This window comes from Scatophagus argus, chromosome 17 (genome assembly GCF_020382885.2).
Source record: "Scatophagus argus isolate fScaArg1 chromosome 17, fScaArg1.pri, whole genome shotgun sequence".
Classification (NCBI taxonomy): Eukaryota; Metazoa; Chordata; class Actinopteri; family Scatophagidae; genus Scatophagus; species Scatophagus argus.
The window spans coordinates 5,968,034-5,986,693 of record NC_058509.1 but is presented as its reverse complement, the minus strand read 5'-3'; the positions used below and the strand labels follow the sequence as shown (position 1 = coordinate 5,986,693).

The 18,660-nt window shown below is 42.4% G+C and overlaps 1 protein-coding gene across 4 annotated transcripts in view; it reads right to left on the bottom strand.

Annotated features, from left to right (window-relative positions):
- Positions 1 to 18,660, bottom strand: part of samd12 (sterile alpha motif domain containing 12) — a 120,575-nt gene that overhangs the window by 78,094 nt on the left and 23,821 nt on the right. For all 4 annotated transcript variants that reach the window (XM_046417431.1, XM_046417433.1, XM_046417435.1 and 1 more), the window contains 2 exons: positions 15,606 to 15,735; positions 3,450 to 3,590 (listed from right to left, as the gene is read on the bottom strand). In XM_046417431.1, coding sequence (XP_046273387.1) covers positions 3,450 to 3,590; positions 15,606 to 15,735 — 271 coding nt within the window. The remainder of the gene's footprint in view (positions 1 to 3,449; positions 3,591 to 15,605; positions 15,736 to 18,660) is intronic.

Here is an 18,660-nt window from a genome sequence, read left to right as displayed (position 1 = left end):
GGGAGCAATTTGAGGCTCAGTGTCTTGCCCAAGGACACTTGCACATTTAGACCACAGGGGTCAGGGATCCTATTGGTGGACGACCAAGCGTCACCCCCCGAGCAAAGCCTAAAACATCTCTCTGTTTTCCAGTCTCCTGCCACTTTAATTCGCTCTTGATGCTTGTTGTTGTCAGTCTGAACTCAACACATGTTCGTATGGTGTGATAATCAGACTGAACTGCCACTTTGTTTCACTTCATTCATTGGGCCTGACATTGTGTTCATGTTAGTGAATTGTTTTGATGTTAAGGCAAGTTAATTTATGTATCTATTCCCTACCTGAGCCAATCAGTAGCGAGTGACGTATCAGCACTGCAAATATCATTTAAAGCAGTAAAGCAGCTGTGTCAGTGTCATCTGTTGTTGTTTAATGATATGTTGCCTCTTTTTTGTTGCCATTTCTAATGGATGAGGGTAAGCGGCTACCCAGCTGGAGGCATTCATCATCTTTAATCTCGCCTGTAAAGATTTGATTGTTTCCTCAACTAGTGGAAATAGTTGTCACTGAGCTCAACATTAAACCCCACAAAACGGAGATGCGTGAGGTCTGGCAGAAAGCTAATGTGTACCTGCCGTCTTGATAAATTTAGGGTAAGCTAATTTACATAACATATGTCTTCACTGACCTGAGTTTCTCTGTTTAACTGTTCTGACTCAACAATCAAGTCCACTCATACTTTTTCCAATCTGTGTCGAGCCACTGTCAATGAAACAAAACACTTCTGCCTGCCTTCCAGTGGCTAAAATGGCATCAAAGCCATCTGCAGCCAAGTGACGCAGCAAAGTAGCACTGACTGGTAAAACTAATGAAGAAACGCAGAACAGCATATTGTTGGGTATGCATCTCATTTGGTTTTTTTGTTTTCAATTCAAATGTTATTAGAAATTGAGCCATTATTTGCATCCCGGATTTGCAGAATGTATCAAAATAAACACCTAATAGATGGTTTATATATAGATATCGCCTTGATGGAGAGATGAGCTTGTCTTCCATCAGACCTCAGAGGAAGGAGGGTTTCCTTTTCTCACTTCCTCTCTCTCTCACACTCCTCGCTCTCCCTTTCCTCCATCTTCTCACCACCCCTCTCTCTCTCTCTATCTCTTCTTGTCACCTACTGTCTTCCTCGCTCCTCACTCGTCTCACAATTCCTCCCCTGCTTTCTTCTTCTTCATCATCTCATCACCACTCCCTGCCACCTTCTCACTTTATTTCCCGCTCTCTCTCTCTCTCACAGCTTACATCTGTGTGTCCCTCTGGCAACAGCTCGAGGAAGTGCACCTTAGGCGTAGAAATCCCCTACCATCTCTTCTCCTTCCAATTTCTCCCTCGCTGCCAAAAGCATCTCCAGAAGCGACAGCTTAAGAGACTTAAAATACTTCTGTTTCCTTCTCCTCCTTTTCCTCACTGTTCTAATTTTCTCTCCATCCCATCACACGCAGCACTTTCAGTGATGAAGGCAACTTCAAATGATGGTTTTGATAAACCCAAGCACAAATATCAAGTAAAATTTTATATGTTTGGGAAATCTGCTAAAATATTCATTCATGCATAGTATTACTTAACAAGCCAACATTTGCACACAGTTTTCTCAAATATTATATTTTTTTTTTCCCTCAAAATTTCTCCACATCTTCACTTTTTGGTCCCTCTGTCCTTCTTTCTCCTCAAGGCTCAGATAGGCTCTCCTAACAGACTGCTTCCTGCTGAGGCCAGCCACCAGTCACTGGTGTGTTGTCGCCTCAAATAGCATCAATACATAGGAGAGAGGAGTGTAGAGGAGAGGATAGGGCAGAAGAGATGAGAGGAGAGGAAGAGTGTTGAAAATGAGACAGAAAGAATGAGAGGGAAAGGGATGCGAGGCTGATAGTAGCCCTTAGCAAAGTGTCATCACTCAGCTAAACTCTCCCTTGCACTCTCTCTTTCCATTTTCCACTTGCTAGGGGATCCAAACAGCAGCGGGGGATAGAAACTGCTTTATTACCCTCCAAATGTTTTCCAAGAATTTGGTGGAGTGACAAAGATCCCTAGAATTTGTTTCTCGGCCCCTGCGGCAAAGCCCTGCTTGAGAGTCTGTGGGCAGACGGCTACTGATGGAAGTACGCGAAGTGCTGCTGGAAGCGGGTGATGGAGGAGGGCAGCTGCTAGAAATGCTGAGGAAGAGACGAGGGAAGCTGAGAATCACGAGGTGAGAAGGAGAAAGCGAGAAGAGGACGGAAAACAACAGCACCTGGCTGTTGTTGTGAAACATGCTACAGAGGATGCACTGTGCAAAGTGAGAAGTGTATTGTGCAGAAAGCAAAGAAATGACTGAATTGAAACTAAACGGTGCTACATTGTGCATATAGGAAAAAGATGATAGGGAGGGAGGATGACTGTCTCTAGTAACAGAACAGAAGTCAGTTAACAGTGGACAGGTGAGAGTTGTTGGAACGTACGCGTGTCTTTGATGAAAGGTCAAATTCAGTTTGAAGAATATACTTCTACTATATATAATATAGTATATATATATACTACTATAATATATTATACTTCTAGTACACTGCCATTAAGAACAAAATAATGTAATTACCACTTTTGCATCTATTAAACACGAATAGTTACCAATTACATTTCAAATTCAAGATTTTAATACAAAACACGATTATCAGTTTCTAAAATATGATGCTTCATTACAGGTTAACATACCCATAACAGGATTAAAAGAATGTAAAGTCAGCTCATCCTCACCAAGTAACATCAACAGAAAGTTTTTACTCCGACAAAGGAAGTTCAATTAAAGTTGGTAACAGCTAGTAAGCTATGGTAGCCGCCTCTAATCTGGTTCCCAAAGGTCAGCATTATCAAGATGGCCTGCGGCGCAAATATGTGTGTCAAAGTTTAAACTTTATCACTAACATTTGTACAGATGGATTTTCTCGAGCTGATCTTATAATTGTGGCGATTCCATTGGAAAAATACAGATTTTACTTCAAAATCTCTACGGTTGTAAATCCCAGCCTGTCCAGGCCTTAAAAAGCTGTCTGTGATCACTTTATACAAAAAGATAGCAAAGGAGAAAATTTGTGCATGACTCTTGTGGTTGCGTAATCATTTTTGATTCATCACTTCCTGCCAGCTTTAAAACATGCAGTGATTGCCATGACTACAGATGGCATGCACATAAATGCTGCACAGTGAATGATTTGAATATTTATCAGAATGTCGGTCTACGTGTGAATAATCTTTATGCCAGAGAGACGCAGCTACAGCATGTGTTCAAAAAACCTGTTGTGTTTTCAAGCTTGTGTGAGCAAATTAGATGCTGAATGAGAGTAAATGGCATCACGTTGAAATGTGTACAATGTATTTAATATATGCAGCGGTGAACTGAGTTTTCACACTGTGAAAATGGGTGCTGAGAAGTCTACCTTGTGTGAGAAGTTGGAGAGTCCTGACTTCCTCCCGGACGCGGAGCTGCAGGACCTGCTGCAGGATGTGCTGCCTCTGGGCTTCCTGCATGATTCCCATTCTTTCCAGCTTTCGGTCTGTCAATCTCATCAGAGCCCGTCCTAAACAGAAAAGACAGAAAGAAAGAAAACAAAAAAACAAGGCCAATGAGGTTGAGGGTCAGAGCTGGTGGGAATTCAATATGCACAGCTGAAGACTCTCTAAGAGGGTTACAGATAAAGCATTTATGTCTGTGGAGCAACAGAGTGGGAAACAAACACAAAAAAAACATGGTCGGAAAATTGTGCATTGCATATCAATTAAAGAGCTTTTCAAGGTGGTAAAACCTAATAGTTTTACAGAGCCTTTGTTTATCATGTGACTGTCAGTCTGAATTGCTATGCATTATGCTATAAAGCTGAGCACAACTGAAGCACTTTCGTCTAAAACACAGCTCACGTTTTACATAAATATCAGGGCATCCCTCGAGGAAGAATCCCTCTCAGCTTCTTTCCTTAATTGCAAATCCTTGTATAAAATCCATAATTTAATCAACCAATCACTTTCTATGAGGGGGATTTGGGATGCTGGTAATACGCGAGCAGAGGAGTCTGTAGTGTAATTATTAATGCTTGTTATGAGTGCCTTTGCAACGTGTTGTCGTACGCAGATAGGATGATAATTCAGGGTAATTACTAGGCATTAGGTTAGACCCTCAGAGCTCCCTTTGCTCCTTAGCTCACAATTACTGCCCGGTTAAGAAGACTTACAAAAGTTGGCCCATCTCAGTCTTAACCCTCATTTTTTCCTCCCATTTTCGCCTCCTCTGCTTCAGTCAGATCATTAAAGTCAATACATACAAAGCTTAATGCTTTGCAGATTCACGATTGGAGTTGAGTTTTAAATCCTTGCTCACAAAGCCCACTTTTGAAAACAACAACAGAGAGAAAGGCAGACTTTATAATTTCATGTCTCTTTACTTCGATCTATTGCAGATCGTTATGGCACGCTGAGCCCTGCGCTACCACTTTAATACCACATCACAGAAGGGAGTAGTTGGGAAAGCTAAGTACCCTTAAGTGTTAGTGGTGCAACGTTGACTGTTAGGCCAATTTTCTCCTGCCTTAACAAAAAGAAGCTCTTTGCTCGACACTGTGGCCAGATGGGGGCAAAATGCCAAACATAGTTAAGATGCTTCATCGCAAAAATGGCGCTGAAAGTACCCATTACATAAACAATGGGGAGCTAAGTAGAGTCATAAAGGCTTAGAAGTGAGGGGAGTGTATTAAATGGGAAGATGGAAAAGACAAAGATTAGTGAGGTGAAAAGAGAAAGGGGACTGATGAATCGAAGCAGGGCGGAGGGTGGAAGAGGAAGGAGACCTAAATATTGTAGCCAACCGACGTGCACATAAAGCACGCTGTTATGAGTCTATAAATATTGACCAACCATCACTTGGCACCTCATCCTCTAACCAAAGATAGATCGGCATGGCAACAGAGGTTCACTTTTTCTCCGATTCAGTAATGTCTCTTGTATCTTAATGTAATGCATCTTGAATAACAACAGATACAAGAGACACAACGCACCTTTCTAACCAGGAGATAAACCGATGGTTCGGGCAGCATCTTTGCTAATCTTTGCATGACAAAGATTATTTATTGAAGCAAACACATGTCGACACGGCATTATCCCATTTAATGTATCTTAAAGGGGATGAGAATGAGAAACATCTTTCATATTGACCCTAATCATTTTTGCAGTCCTGCTTATGAATGAACTGTAATGAAACATTTGCAGTAACAAATATTAAATAGACCTTTGTAGTGAACCTATATAGGTGAGGATTATATAAAAAAACTCACTGGTATATACAGCTAAGTGCTACTTGGCAGATTATAGCACCTTTGGACAGAACTACGCCATGCTAAGTTGAGATAGTGAGCTACTGGGAATAGCTTAATATTTAACCTACAGTCCTCTTAATGAACTCATGGCACACAAATAAATATCTGTATTTCTATAAACAGAAAACGTTCTAACCATCTAGCTAGCTAGCGATTAATTAACAGATGTATAGATGTTATTTTAAGCACATCATGCTTCTGATGACTAAAAACAAACTTAATGTTCATGGATAAGTCATGTCCAAGGTAGCAATGTGATCAGATAAATTGGAGCAGGAGAGGCAGTAGCCACCTGCTCTCCATCCCGCCTCATTAACTCTCATTAACGTGCTGCTAATGAATAACCAGTAGGGGGCACTGCAGTACACAAAACTCATTTAGCAAGCATTTAGCATAAATCTTAAATTCATTTTTTAAAAAAAGCATTCGTGTGAGTGTTTTAACACACCTGCCCTGATTTCCTCTATGACATCTTAAAACAAGATCTATCTTCATGCGGGCAGGTTGAGTGCTGCGGATGCCTGGAATATGAGAAGCTTGCTGGTAACTACAAACAAATTGCCAGTTCACGGCGGTTTCTCGAGGTTGCCAACGCGACGCTCCTTCCGGTCGGTGAGGTAGTGTCAGCAGACTGGAACAGTTTCTGAAAGGAATCCAAGCTTTCACTCTCTTGCCCTGCAGTTCTGAGCCACTGGCTTTGCCAATCCCACCAAGGCCCAGCTGGGAATTTTTCAAACCACAATTAATACACTGAGCAGTATAGCATGGCCACGAGGAGATGAGGAGGAGGAGGAGGAGGAGGAGGAGGACAGAGGAGGAAATTGGTTAAGAGGAAATAAATGAGATAGGAGAAGAAGGGATGCTTGAATTTCTGCAAGTGATAGGGAAACAGCGAATCAAGTGTAAATGGCCTCAAAAATGTAGAGGTGATGATGACAAAAAGACCAAGACAGAGTTGTGTAGCGTTGCCGACAAAATATTATGTCAGCTTGCTGTTGTGATGCACTATGACGTGGCATGTCCTCAGTTAGTTTGGTAGGTCAACACTAAAAGATGATGAGAGAAAGTAGACACGGCAGAAAATCATTAACTCTTGACCCAAAACATATATTTCACACTGTGATAGTGCTGTCCACTCCTGTGTCCATAATTACTGCACTGCCTTTGAAGGCAACACATCCACTTACTCTCTATCCTTGGCCCTGTCACTGCATCTTTTTTTATGACAGAGTATTGATGAAATTCAAATTTCTCCCTCTGAACCCCCCCCCTTCATTAAAGGGGAGCAGCAGTATGTGTTTGGAAGGCATCGCAGAAGCTTACCTTTGATGGGTTAGTCTGAAAACCTGAGGCTGTGTCACAATCTATTTTGATTTTGAATTTAAATATTTTTATTAATTGATATTTCTGTCTGCAATCTGTACTCCCACTTTCCACTTAGGGACATTAAAGCTTCACTCTGTTGTACTGTACTCTGCTTATTAATTGAGCACCAGTAACTCTGACACATTACAGTGTTTGACTGCTGCTAAAACGATATTATTTAAATGAATTCATTCGTACCCTCCGATCAATATACACCCTGCAGTGTTATTAATCAGGCACTGCGGTGATAACAAGGGGACTCTATCTGGATTCAAACTGGGAATATTGCAATTATTATGCTCTTTTTATTCTTTAATTCTTAATAATTTGGTTCTTTAATTCTGGTGGTTGGTTTTAACAATGTCTTTCTTGAGTTTTCATTGGACAAACTCAGTATTATTATTATGCTAGTGTATAAGTAGAGGATAATTGCTGTAGTATTTATTCAATCTGACCGGGTTAGGTAGGTCTGCATTAACCAGCTGTATTGAAGTAGCTTTAATTTACTGCTGGCTGTCTGTGCTTGAGTCTCCTTACAGGTTTTCCACCAACTGTTTTTGAAATGTCCTCTTTTACGCCCGCCACACATCAAGTTTGGATGTTGGGGTCTCATTAGAAGCAGTTGTGTAAATCAAAACCTGACTGACCTGATTGCAATTCTTGGGAATAATTTCCTCTAAGGATTAAAGTGCAGGAAACTCCAATGATTGGTTTTGTACAGATGAGATAAAACTCCTCAGTTGTAGGTATTTTGTGAAATGCTTCCTCGGGATGTTATATACTACAGAGATTTCCTCAAAAGCCATTAGAACCTCAGAGATCAGATATTTTACTCTGTCCTTTTTTTGTGAAATCCAGCATCCAGCCTGCCTGGTTTAAATGAAACACTGACAAGAAGTCAGAGATATTCATGTATTTCTTTACTTCATACCATGCATTAACCATATTAGGCACTATAGGGTGGGCAGTAAGTATTCTTAGATATTTTTGATTAGCTGAATATAATTCAGCAATAGTAAGTAATAGCATCTGAACAGAGCGTGATTCTGTATCCTTTCATAGAAAAATAGCACATTATTAGTCCTCAACTGTGCTGCCAGAAAACTATTAAAGATAAGGACAATTCAACCCCTCATACATCAAATGGTAAAAGGTACAGCAGAGAGACAAACTCTGGGACACTTTTTATTCCATATAAATTTTGTTTGATTTACGTAATTTCCTCAAACAGTTCCTTAGGTGGTACCAAAGGGATATTTCCAAATAAATATATGAGCTAATGAGTTCATGTTGAATATGTTTATTCTCCCCATCAGAGAGATGGGCAAAGGCACCCAGTTATCCATGCTGAGGCCATTATAAGTTCATAATTTATTGATGCGATATCTTCTGATTGCGGTTCCATTTTGATGTTCAAACAAGTAAAGCTGGTTGAGAGCTAGAAAGTAGATACTTGTTGATCAGGATTTTGTCCCTCATTTTCTTTTGTCTGTTTTGAAAACAAAATTACATCATCGGCAAAAACAGATATTCTGCTCGCTATTTTAATCTCCTGTTTTTGACCTGTTAGCTCAAATTTGTACCCTGGCATCCTGTGGAGTTTAACTTTGGTGAACTCTGACATGTAAAGTTGCAGCCACAGCCCACACCAAAGATGTGTGTGCGGCTGACCTCACAGACTACAAATCAGCACACTGATTTTGGTGTTTGTCACATCCTGCACTGCCCACATTCTGCCCCGGCTGGCGATGGGGTCATTTGCATGCATGCCCGAATCTGTGACCGAGTCCAAAAAAGTATTAGTTTAAGGATTAGCAACAGAGCAGAAAAAAAAGACTGGTCTACAGGCCGCCATACATGGCATACTCTTTATCACATCCTCCCTTTTTCAGTGTCATCTTCTAGAGCTCAGGTTCTCTTACAAATTTTATGTAAAAATTGAAAATGTGCATAAAAACAAGTGGGTGTAAAACCGCTGTCCTTTCTATATGCTTTCTGCACATATCAAAACAGCCTTCCCAGCTTCCCTCCAAGCTGCTTCTGCTTTCACTGAACTCACTGAAAATTTCTCTCCTTCTCACCCGTTTCCTTGAATCTGGTTTTCACCCGTCGCACATCTCTCTCCGATTCATCCCGAGGAATCTGCATTTTATTAGGTGAGACCTATACTGTATCTACACACAAAAAAAATCATGATCTGCTCACTGAATACATTTTTCTGTGAAAACTAAACATGGGCACATATTACACACATGTGTACCCACATAGTTTACAGGAATACACTGATGTGAGTACACACACAAACACATTGTCCCCGGGAATTAGATTAATGAGTGCTGGGTGAGCAACGGAGTCGGGCTGAAGCAGATTAATCTGCAGCTATGGCCTGGCACACGGCTTTGATGAATGGGAGCTTAAAGTGCATCTGTACACACACACACGTACACACCAAAATGCAGATACACAAATAAAAAGGCATGTGTAAACTAGAGAGTATTTGCAAACCAGTCACATGCATACTTACATATAAAGCAAACACTGATCTGACAGTAGGCATCCACTTTATCTTAAACTAAAATATCACGTCAAATGTGGCTGGGTGTGGGGCAGCTATAGGTGAGGACAGGGGCCTAATAGCACAGAAAAATGAACCCTCCTCTCCCCCAAACTCCAAAAATCACACTTTTTAGGACTGATATATTTTGGCCGCTGTGCAATATGGTGCAAGAAGGTTTTCTACGAGTACTTCTCCTCAGGTAAATCTTGCACGCCACTCACACATATTTCTCAAATGTATCGCACAGATGTTTGCCCATATGTGCGTCCTCTGGGGATGAATGTCACTGAGCTGCAGCTGGCGAACTGCACTCCAAACCTGCACTACACTCTATCAAGCACAGAATATCAAGTGATGCGAGTGTCGAGCGCTGCTTAGAAGTAGACTTTGTGCTGGCGATGGAATGCAAAAGTGGCCAAAGAGCTTTTAGATTCAACTAGCACCCAATGACAAAACATGGAGTGCAGCAGCACAGGGCAGATTCTTCACTGGTGTTCACTGTGATGTGGCACAGCTTGAAGTCCTTAAAGTAAATGGTGGCTGATTGTCTCAGTCGTAGAGCTGCTTGTAGCCCTGCAGTTGGGCTACTGCAGCCGCTGAGCACTTGTGATCCAATGCTAATGCTATTCCGGACTGCATGAGAAGGTGGGGTGGGGTGGGGGTGGGGGTGGCAGTTATGATCCTGGAGAGAACAGGAATCAGTTTAAGTAATGAAGGCAACCAGAGAAGGAGATGCAGACCCACAGCAGCACACGCCCACACACAGATAATAAGCTGCCTCGATCCTCCACTTGTCACAGCCGCGGTAGCCTCACGCTGATTTCGCCACTACTGATCTATTTTGGTTTGACGATCATTATACCACACCTCTGTTGGTTAGCCGCAGCTAACAACGTGCAGACAGCTCACTGGGACTTTAACGTTGTGGAGTCACTATAAATTGCTGAAATTACAGTGAGGTTTACTGTGGACATATCTAGTTGCCCTGCGTTAAACAGACAGTTTCTACCCTCATTGTGGAGGGAGGAGGGACTGTTGTCATAGGTGAAGGAGATCACAAAAAATTAATGTGCCAGAGACCTCCTGATGACTCGGGTCGTGATTGGAGCAAACATGCCGTGATCCTGTCATGCAAGCCTCGAGTTGTGTTCACTGTCGGGTGACGTGACACCGCCTAGTATGCCTGGGAGAATACATAAATCATCTAATGGCCACTTCCTTGGCCCATGCTACACCCTTCCACCATTGAAAATTGGGGTAGTAGTTTTCCTGTTATCCTGATGACAAACAGAAGCAGACAGACAAACTGAGAAACATGACCTCCTTGGCGGAGGATGTGGAAGCTTGACTTCCTCGTCTCCTTTGCTGAATCATAGCGGTGAGACGCCAGTGGGAGGTACTCAGCACAGTGGGATTACTGTGATTGAGATTGTAATCGCATGACCACGTGGTGGTGATGAGATGGGTTGTCTTTGGATAAGTGTGGAATTTTCTCACTATGACTGTTACTGCAGGCTTGCTGGGGACAAAAGCTGTAATGACTTGAATATGAGGGGCCCATTTTTCTATTTTCTGGCAGGTCAGTGCTTTTCGTCTTTCTTTTATGTGATTACAAAGGTGGACAGTAGTTGGAGAAAGGGTAATAACAAAGAAAAGAATGTAATATTAAAGTGTCTTTGTTTCATCATCATCACCATCGCAGTATCAGGATGAGCCAAAGTGCACTTTTTCATTTGACTGCCCCACTGCATGTCACTCCACAGACTCCATATGGAAAAGCGAGGCCAGTATTTTCAAAACATGCAATTGGCAGAAGCGTGATTAATTTTATATTACACATTGCTGTATAATCTTCTTGCCAATGGCATCATTAACCACGATTCCTGCTGTCTGTGGATCAAATTGTCCCACAAACAGCTCATAAGCAGCGATCTGCTCAAATTTTGGAAATTACACAAAACAACTGCCACCAGTGGAGTTGTTTGGTGGCTCGTGCGTTGATACACAGCCATATTAGTGCCTTTGACTCGTTCGCTATAGCCTGTTCCTCGATTACACAGCAGCACTTTTATGACAGCAGTCTGTGGCGCAGGCAGGATTCATTGTCTCATCACTCAAGCGCTGTTTAGGCCTTTTGTGTGTCTTCATATGGTTTTAAAATAGCACTTGGCACCTTTAATCTCTTTTTGTTCTGCAGCTCATCAAATATACATTGTTTACTCAGTATGAGACCTTCCAGTGGACAAAGAGATGGAGGCCAGAGTGACACAGGCTGCCGTTATTTTCAAAGTGAAGAGACGATGGATCCAAAACCAGAGGCGCTTGAACACAGACCAGGTGGTAGGTGTGAGCTGCTGGATACAGGCCACTCTTCATTAAGCCTCTAATATTACAGGCTATTAATTATTCAGAGTAAGGCCTTATGACACCATACATCAATGGATATTATGAGGCCAGTTATTCATTTATGTGGAGTATTCCTGCATGAGGAAAAACAGTCTGGATGATAGGAGTGGTGTCCCCTGTGTCCCAAATCACACTGCACTGCTGTCTCGGAGTTTATGTCCCAATCTGTCTGTGACTTTTGGATATTTTGAATTACAAACAAGCAATAACCACTGGGGCTGAAAAATCAAGCCAATGCAGTAGTGGCAGAACCTGCAGTTCCTCAAATAGCCACTTGAGGCTGGCTCCAAAAGTGAGTCGATCTGATTGACAGCAGCCCGCCAGCGGTGTGATAGACTTCGCCTCAGCTTATTCAAGTCACAAACTTGACCTCTCGGCCGTGTCTGTGGTGTTGGAACCTTCTGGAGAAGAGAGATTGATGCAAATATTGGACAAATAATATGGCTTGCAGTATGGTTTATTGTACTAACAGACCGGAGAGGAGGGACAAATGCCAGCCAGCTTGGGAGCTCTGGAGGAGATCTGTGGGCAGAACCTGGAGCTTCTGGGGGAATGGACTCCCAAAGTCACAGAATTCTGCTTTGGCTCTGATCTGGAGCCTTTTACCAACAGGGAACGAGCACAGGGTTTATTTTTTAATCTTTTAGGATTAAAAAGTGGCTTTATCTACACACTCACTTCTCAACCTCTGCAGCAGCAAGTCACAAAATCCAAATGTAATGTAACATTTCTGTAATTCTCTTATTTGACCTCTGATTGGAGGGGAAATGTACTCTAATTCAGAGAGGAGATGGGAAAATGAAAACAAAACCTTGTGGGATAAAATTAAGAACCTGAGTCTCTGCTGAGTGCTGAGTTTAGTTAGCCTGCTGTTGCTCGTTAGCTTACAGCTGTGGTGGACAACCCCATGGTCAAACTAGTAATGTGAATAAACAATGATGAGCCTGTGATCACGTGAACATGAAAGTAGGGCGCTTCACTTTCTGTGTGAACACAGAAACAAGCTAGCTTGTTAGCTTTAAATACCTTGCTATCTTGGAGCTAGGTGGGCGTGGCCTTCGTTCAGCTCCACCCACACTCTGTTCTCTTGTCCCACTTTTGGATTAACCAGGAGTTGGGTGATGTTACGGTTGCCTCCCCCACTATTTATTTAGTATATACAATAATAATAATATAACAATCTATGTTTCGAATAGCAGATATTTATTGATATTGTACTGTATTAATTTGACACAAATTTATGTCACTGAAAAATGACAGAACACTAATGTTGATAATGTGCAGTTTGTTACTGCCAAGAACTGGGGCAATAAATGTGAGTCTTTACTCACTTTACCCAGTCAGATGTTTTTGCAGCCAGCCTTGGACAGCTGCATCTAATTCTGTCTTTGTATGCCTTTAGAGAGATGATGTAATAGTCTTCTCTGACAGAAAATATAACCTAATAGTGACTCCCCCTTTTCCCTCCTTGACGCCCTCTAGCTTTAGATTACCTATGTCATCACACCTTTTGTGCTGATTACATCTAAGGTATCGGGAATTGTGTTTAACTAATTTATCATGCCGAGCAACTCTCTCACCAAAAGAGCTTCGTCCTCGTAATTACAAGGGATTAGTGACTAATATCTAATTATGCCTTAATATGCTATAATGCATTTTTAATGGCAGCTGGGTGTTAAAGTCGAATTCAGAACCGTCTCTGTTGGGGGTGGGAGGTGAGGATTGAGGGGGGGAAAGGGTTTCTTGGCAGTATAGACTACAGGGAGGATGGGAAACATTGATTTCCTTGGCTGAGGTTACAGGAGCCTAGCAGGGAGGCAGCTGCTGCATACTGAAGTCATTTGACATTAAAAATGTTGCACCAGCCCCTGATAGGCAGTAAAATGCATTCCCCTCGCCGCTGTTTTATGTCAAAGGAGGGAGGACACAAATGCCTGTTTGAATTATGATCTGGAATAGAGACCGTTTATTGATTTGCTACTTTATGAAGGGATGACTACATTGCCAAGACAAGTGAGATTGAGCACCGCTGGCAGCTGAAAAGAGGGCTGAGTATTCCGTTATGGATGGATTGGACAGAAAAGACTGTAAAGAAACGCTACGGTCTGGAGAATCTAATGTTCTGAAAACCAAAAATCAGGCCTTTTCATGCAGACACACGCACGAACACACACACCCAATCTTCAAGGGTCAGAGCTAGTGTATGAAAAGCACACTGAACAAATGTTTTCGGATGCATGCACTTGTAAATGTATTCACACTCGCTGTTTGTCTACGCATGATTGTTTCCCACAACAATATTCCATTCATCATTTGTTTCTCTCTTGTTTATTCTAATAGGGCGTAGGAACAGAAGAAATATCTGCATAATATTTCAAAGATTGATTGGGATGCAAATTGCCTTGTGAGCCCAATTGGTGTGGCTTGGCCCCGTTTTAATTGGGTTCTGTTAATTAATGCTCGATGTGAAGACAAACTGAATTACTTGCAGGTTTTGCGCATGTCATTATCTACTAATTGTGTGTGCAGAGTGTGTGCACGGTTAACTCTTTCCTCTCTTGTGTGATCCAATAAAAATCAGTACATCCTAACAGCAAACACAGGACAGCCATTGAGCCATTAGGAAGCCAAGATCTAATGTTTTAATTAAGACTAATAAGAGAAAATATAATTTATTTACAGGTTAGAACAGAATGCTTTAAGCATGTCAGGAACACTGAGATGTTTAATCTTAAAGTTAGATTAATTTTTCTTAATTAGATATGGACCTCAAGAGAGATTTTGACAACATGAACGACTGGATGACTGCACTTGACATGATTTCTCTTTTATGTATTAACAAACACTGCACTGCACACTGGATGCCACAGTGCAGTGTTTTCACATGTAGCCTCTGCAGGTCCTTCTTGTGTATGTACCTTGTATTTATCACTGCAAATAATTTATTTTCGGCACGAGATCCAAATCAACAAACTGTATGAACAAACAGACAAAAAAAACCCCTCATGTTTCACAATTGCTCAGTCATCGCAGCCAAGCTTGTACTGCACCTTGAATGAAAAGAAAACCAAATTTTCCAAAATGCTTCTACTTGAAGTTGGATGCAAAATGCAGCAGCGGTTCAACAGGCACGCAATGAACTGTAGGTTATCTCCCGGACCTCTATGCTGCCGATGAGAAATATGCGCGACTCGAACCGCAAAGCAGCGAGATTCATATTCTCAGACCATTAAACAGAGGATGCTAAATCTCAAAAACACTCCAAGCACACATATAACACTCAAAATGCATCAAAGGCTAAAAACGGGAGCGTGAGTCATTACACCACTCATCATGACCACTGAGCGATTTATCCTGCCAGCCAGCCACAGAGTCTAGGAGGTCCTCGACAGCAACAAATAAACATATTAATGTGATCAGTTGTGCTCCGAGAGGCAGAGTGCATGGCAATTAACTGTCGTCTGTTACTACGCCGACCGGAGTGTATTTAGCACCGGGGTGACCTTGAGGAGCCTCATTAGGGAAATGATTGACGTGGCAACTGTTGTCAGTGGCAAGGCTGACAGCGGGAAGGGTGGGATGGACAGACGGGTAGGCTGGGTGGCAGGGCTGCAGGTGGCGGACAGCGGGTGCAGAGCGCACCTGGGAGGTTGCGAACGAGATCTGGATTCGTCAAGAGGGCAAAAAGGCAGCAGAGTCGTAAGACAGACATGAGCTGTGTTACTCTGAGTTTCCACTGGAAACTGATGTGTTTTGTCTACAGAAATTCACCGCTTCAGTTTCGACTTCTTCTGCGTTCAACGTCACAAATACGAATCCTTGTCGGCTGACAAGGCGAGGACACGTCAAAGCAAATTATTGCACCTGATAAACAGAGTGATTTTGACCTTCATATTGACTACCTGTGATGTCGTGCTGTTTGAAGGAGTCGCTGTAGATCTGGTGCTGATTGGGACAATGTTTCTTCAGCCATTTGCACACGTCCTGCTGAGTCCACAGGGCCACTGGCTTGGACAGCTTCACGTATCCTGGCTGAGACAAAATAAAAATTAAATGTCAGAAACCGTTGCTTCATGCTTACTGAACTGTGGCTGTGAGATATCTGTCACATGTATGTATCATTGAGGCAGGGGGGAAATCTTTCACACATGGAATAGCGCATACAGTGTCAGGAGTCTTGTGGCTTCACCTTCCACTTGACTTATTTTGTGCTATCGTATTTCCTGGCTGTTGTGTGAGATTTCCTTCTCGAGCATCAATTAAATATGAATCATTTAAAGTAAAGGGAAGTCAATAATAAGACACTTACACTTAAAGCTAAGCAGATGTTGTTTTGTTAATCTTGTATGTTGTGTTAAGTCTCACATCACTATTTATTTATCTTATCTGTTACCGCTTGATTGAGCTTTCACAACATGGTTGCTCTTGCTGAGCGTAAACACTGAACATATATGTTACATATGCTTTTGCTGTGAAGGGAAGAGGCAGACATTTGCTTGCTTGGTAATAACAGGCTATTTCTGCACACTCTGGGAAGCTTTAGATGTTTTTTGCATATAGCTTTTTCTCCCCAAATGGTAATGTATCCTCAAGACCTGAAAGGCATGGAGAAAGAATATATACTTTCTCAAAAAAGTCCCTCTTTTGAATGTTTTGAAACTGATGCAGCTTTTATTGACTGTACCACCACAGTCAAAGCAGAGGATACGCTCCCGTTCTGTGCGAATTGTTTCCTGGTTAGGGTTTTGTTATTATAGTCTTTGTTAAATTTTTAATCTACAGAGTGTATAAAATCAGATCTAAATCCATAAAATCAAAAAAAAAAAGTTGAAAAATACCCATCAAACGGTGCAAAAAATAAATAAATAAATAAACAACGAGATTCAGTTTGTAATGATAGAGAACAGAGAAAAAAAAAACAGCCCTCACATGCAAGAAGCAAGAACCAGAAAGCCTTTTGAGCTTTTGGCCTAAATGATTTATCAGTTCAATCAGTGTCTTTTTGAGGGTGCACATGCGCATCCTTAAGCACGCTGCCTGCAGAGCTTCAGATAAAAACATACACATGGGCAAGCTAATCCAAGTATTTCTTGGTCAAAAACCATCATGGGCAGAGAGCGAAGCTTTCATGCAACTGCACACATGTATGACATTTAAAATAAGTTACGTAAAATTGCATTTAATAGTACGCACAAGCGCACATGTGCACACGCATTTCTCTGTATTGCACTGTACTCCAGTTGCACGATCTGGATTAAATACTTGAGCGCAGTAGCGTGCCAAAGGCTCACTCGTGAAAGTGCTGGCAATGCCTCTGATTTTGATTGAGGAGCTACTAAAATTACAAACAGACAGAGGTGATTAAAATTTCACATCCACTCCCTTCCACTTCAGTCTGCTCTCTGGCTGCTGTGTGGTGTGGCATAGCAATGGAGGCCCCTCTCTTCTCCACCCAGAGGAAGCAGAATAACAGGTACTGGCAGCAGCCTCCCCCCCCCATCCTCCCCCCATATTCAATCTCACTCGGTCCTTGTCAGATCTATCACATTGTCTTTCTCACTTCCACTCCCCACATACTGTAGCTCTCATCTTTCCCATCTCCCTCTCCCTCTCACCTGTTTCTTATTACATGGCACTGCCTCACTCTCTCCTTCCCTCTCCACAACTCCTTCCCACTCACTCTATATCTAGCATCCCAGAAAGAAAGAGAAATTGGGGGAGATGTACACTCTGGTTATTTGGCATGCGGTCTCTATCCCCTGCAGGTAGGCGAGGTGACAGACAGCCAAAGCAAGCAGGTAGGCAGGTAGGCATCCGAGGCCGCCGCTCTTGATGCCATTGCTCGGCAAACTGCATGGATAGATGCTGAATCTGCAGGGATGGAACGGTATCGCAGGCAGAAACCACATTAACCATTAAACACAGCTCAACTCAATGCTAATTAACCCTGACTAGGAGCCTGAGGCGACAAACGAGAGAGGAAGGGCCCCGGATGGGAAAAGAGTGAAGGGTGGAGTGAAGAGCGAGAGGACAGCGTGCAGTGAAAGCATGTAAGGAGGAATAGTTTGGGAGAGTAGAACTAGCAGGAGAGAAAGGAGGAGGTGTGGAGGATGGCTGGACTGATAGATGAGACAGAGAGGAGGGAAAAAAACAAAAAAAAAAGCTAGTGGACTCTGAATCTGACACAGGAGACTCTCATTTTCCATGAACCCATTTGTGAGTCAATGGCCATCTGTGTTTTACATTCCGCACTGATTTAGCCCGTAGCTGTGTTCCCGGGGCCGGTACAATAGGTGAGCCGGTGCCTTCGTTCCTGCCAGCCAGCCAACGCAGCCAAAGGGCGGAGAGAAAACAGCAGAGAGAAAAGAAAGAAAACACGGGTACAATCATGCTCAAAGAGCTGTGTTCAAGAGACTCCGGGCCAATTAGAGAATTGAGTGACAGCACAGGGGTGAGAGGAGAAGCCTCCTTTATTTTTCACTGTAATACGTCTGGGAACAGACACACACACACACACACATGCAGCCAAGGCAACAACCGCTCTAGAAAACAACACGAATGCGATGTATACACACGAACCATCCGATTGTCATGTGTTCAAACATGCGTTCGTGGTGTCCTTGGCTTGATAACCGAAAGCCCAGTGCTGCTCCCAGTATTCTTCATGTTACCTTAGCAACAGAGCAAGGACAACCTCAAAAAAATTAAAAAGACGAGGAATAAAGCCTTTGGGGAAAACGCACAACCCGAACATGAACCACAGTGTGGGCTAAACATCCACACATTCTCAACCACAGTGGAAAACTATTACTTACATAATGAAGCATGTAATCGCACTAACACTGATAAGCATTCCAAGATCCAATATGAATCAGCTAAATTAATCAAGAGGCAATCACATGATGGCCCGCTTTGTGCAGACAGTATTGGAATACAATGAGAGCTGGGAATTAAAAG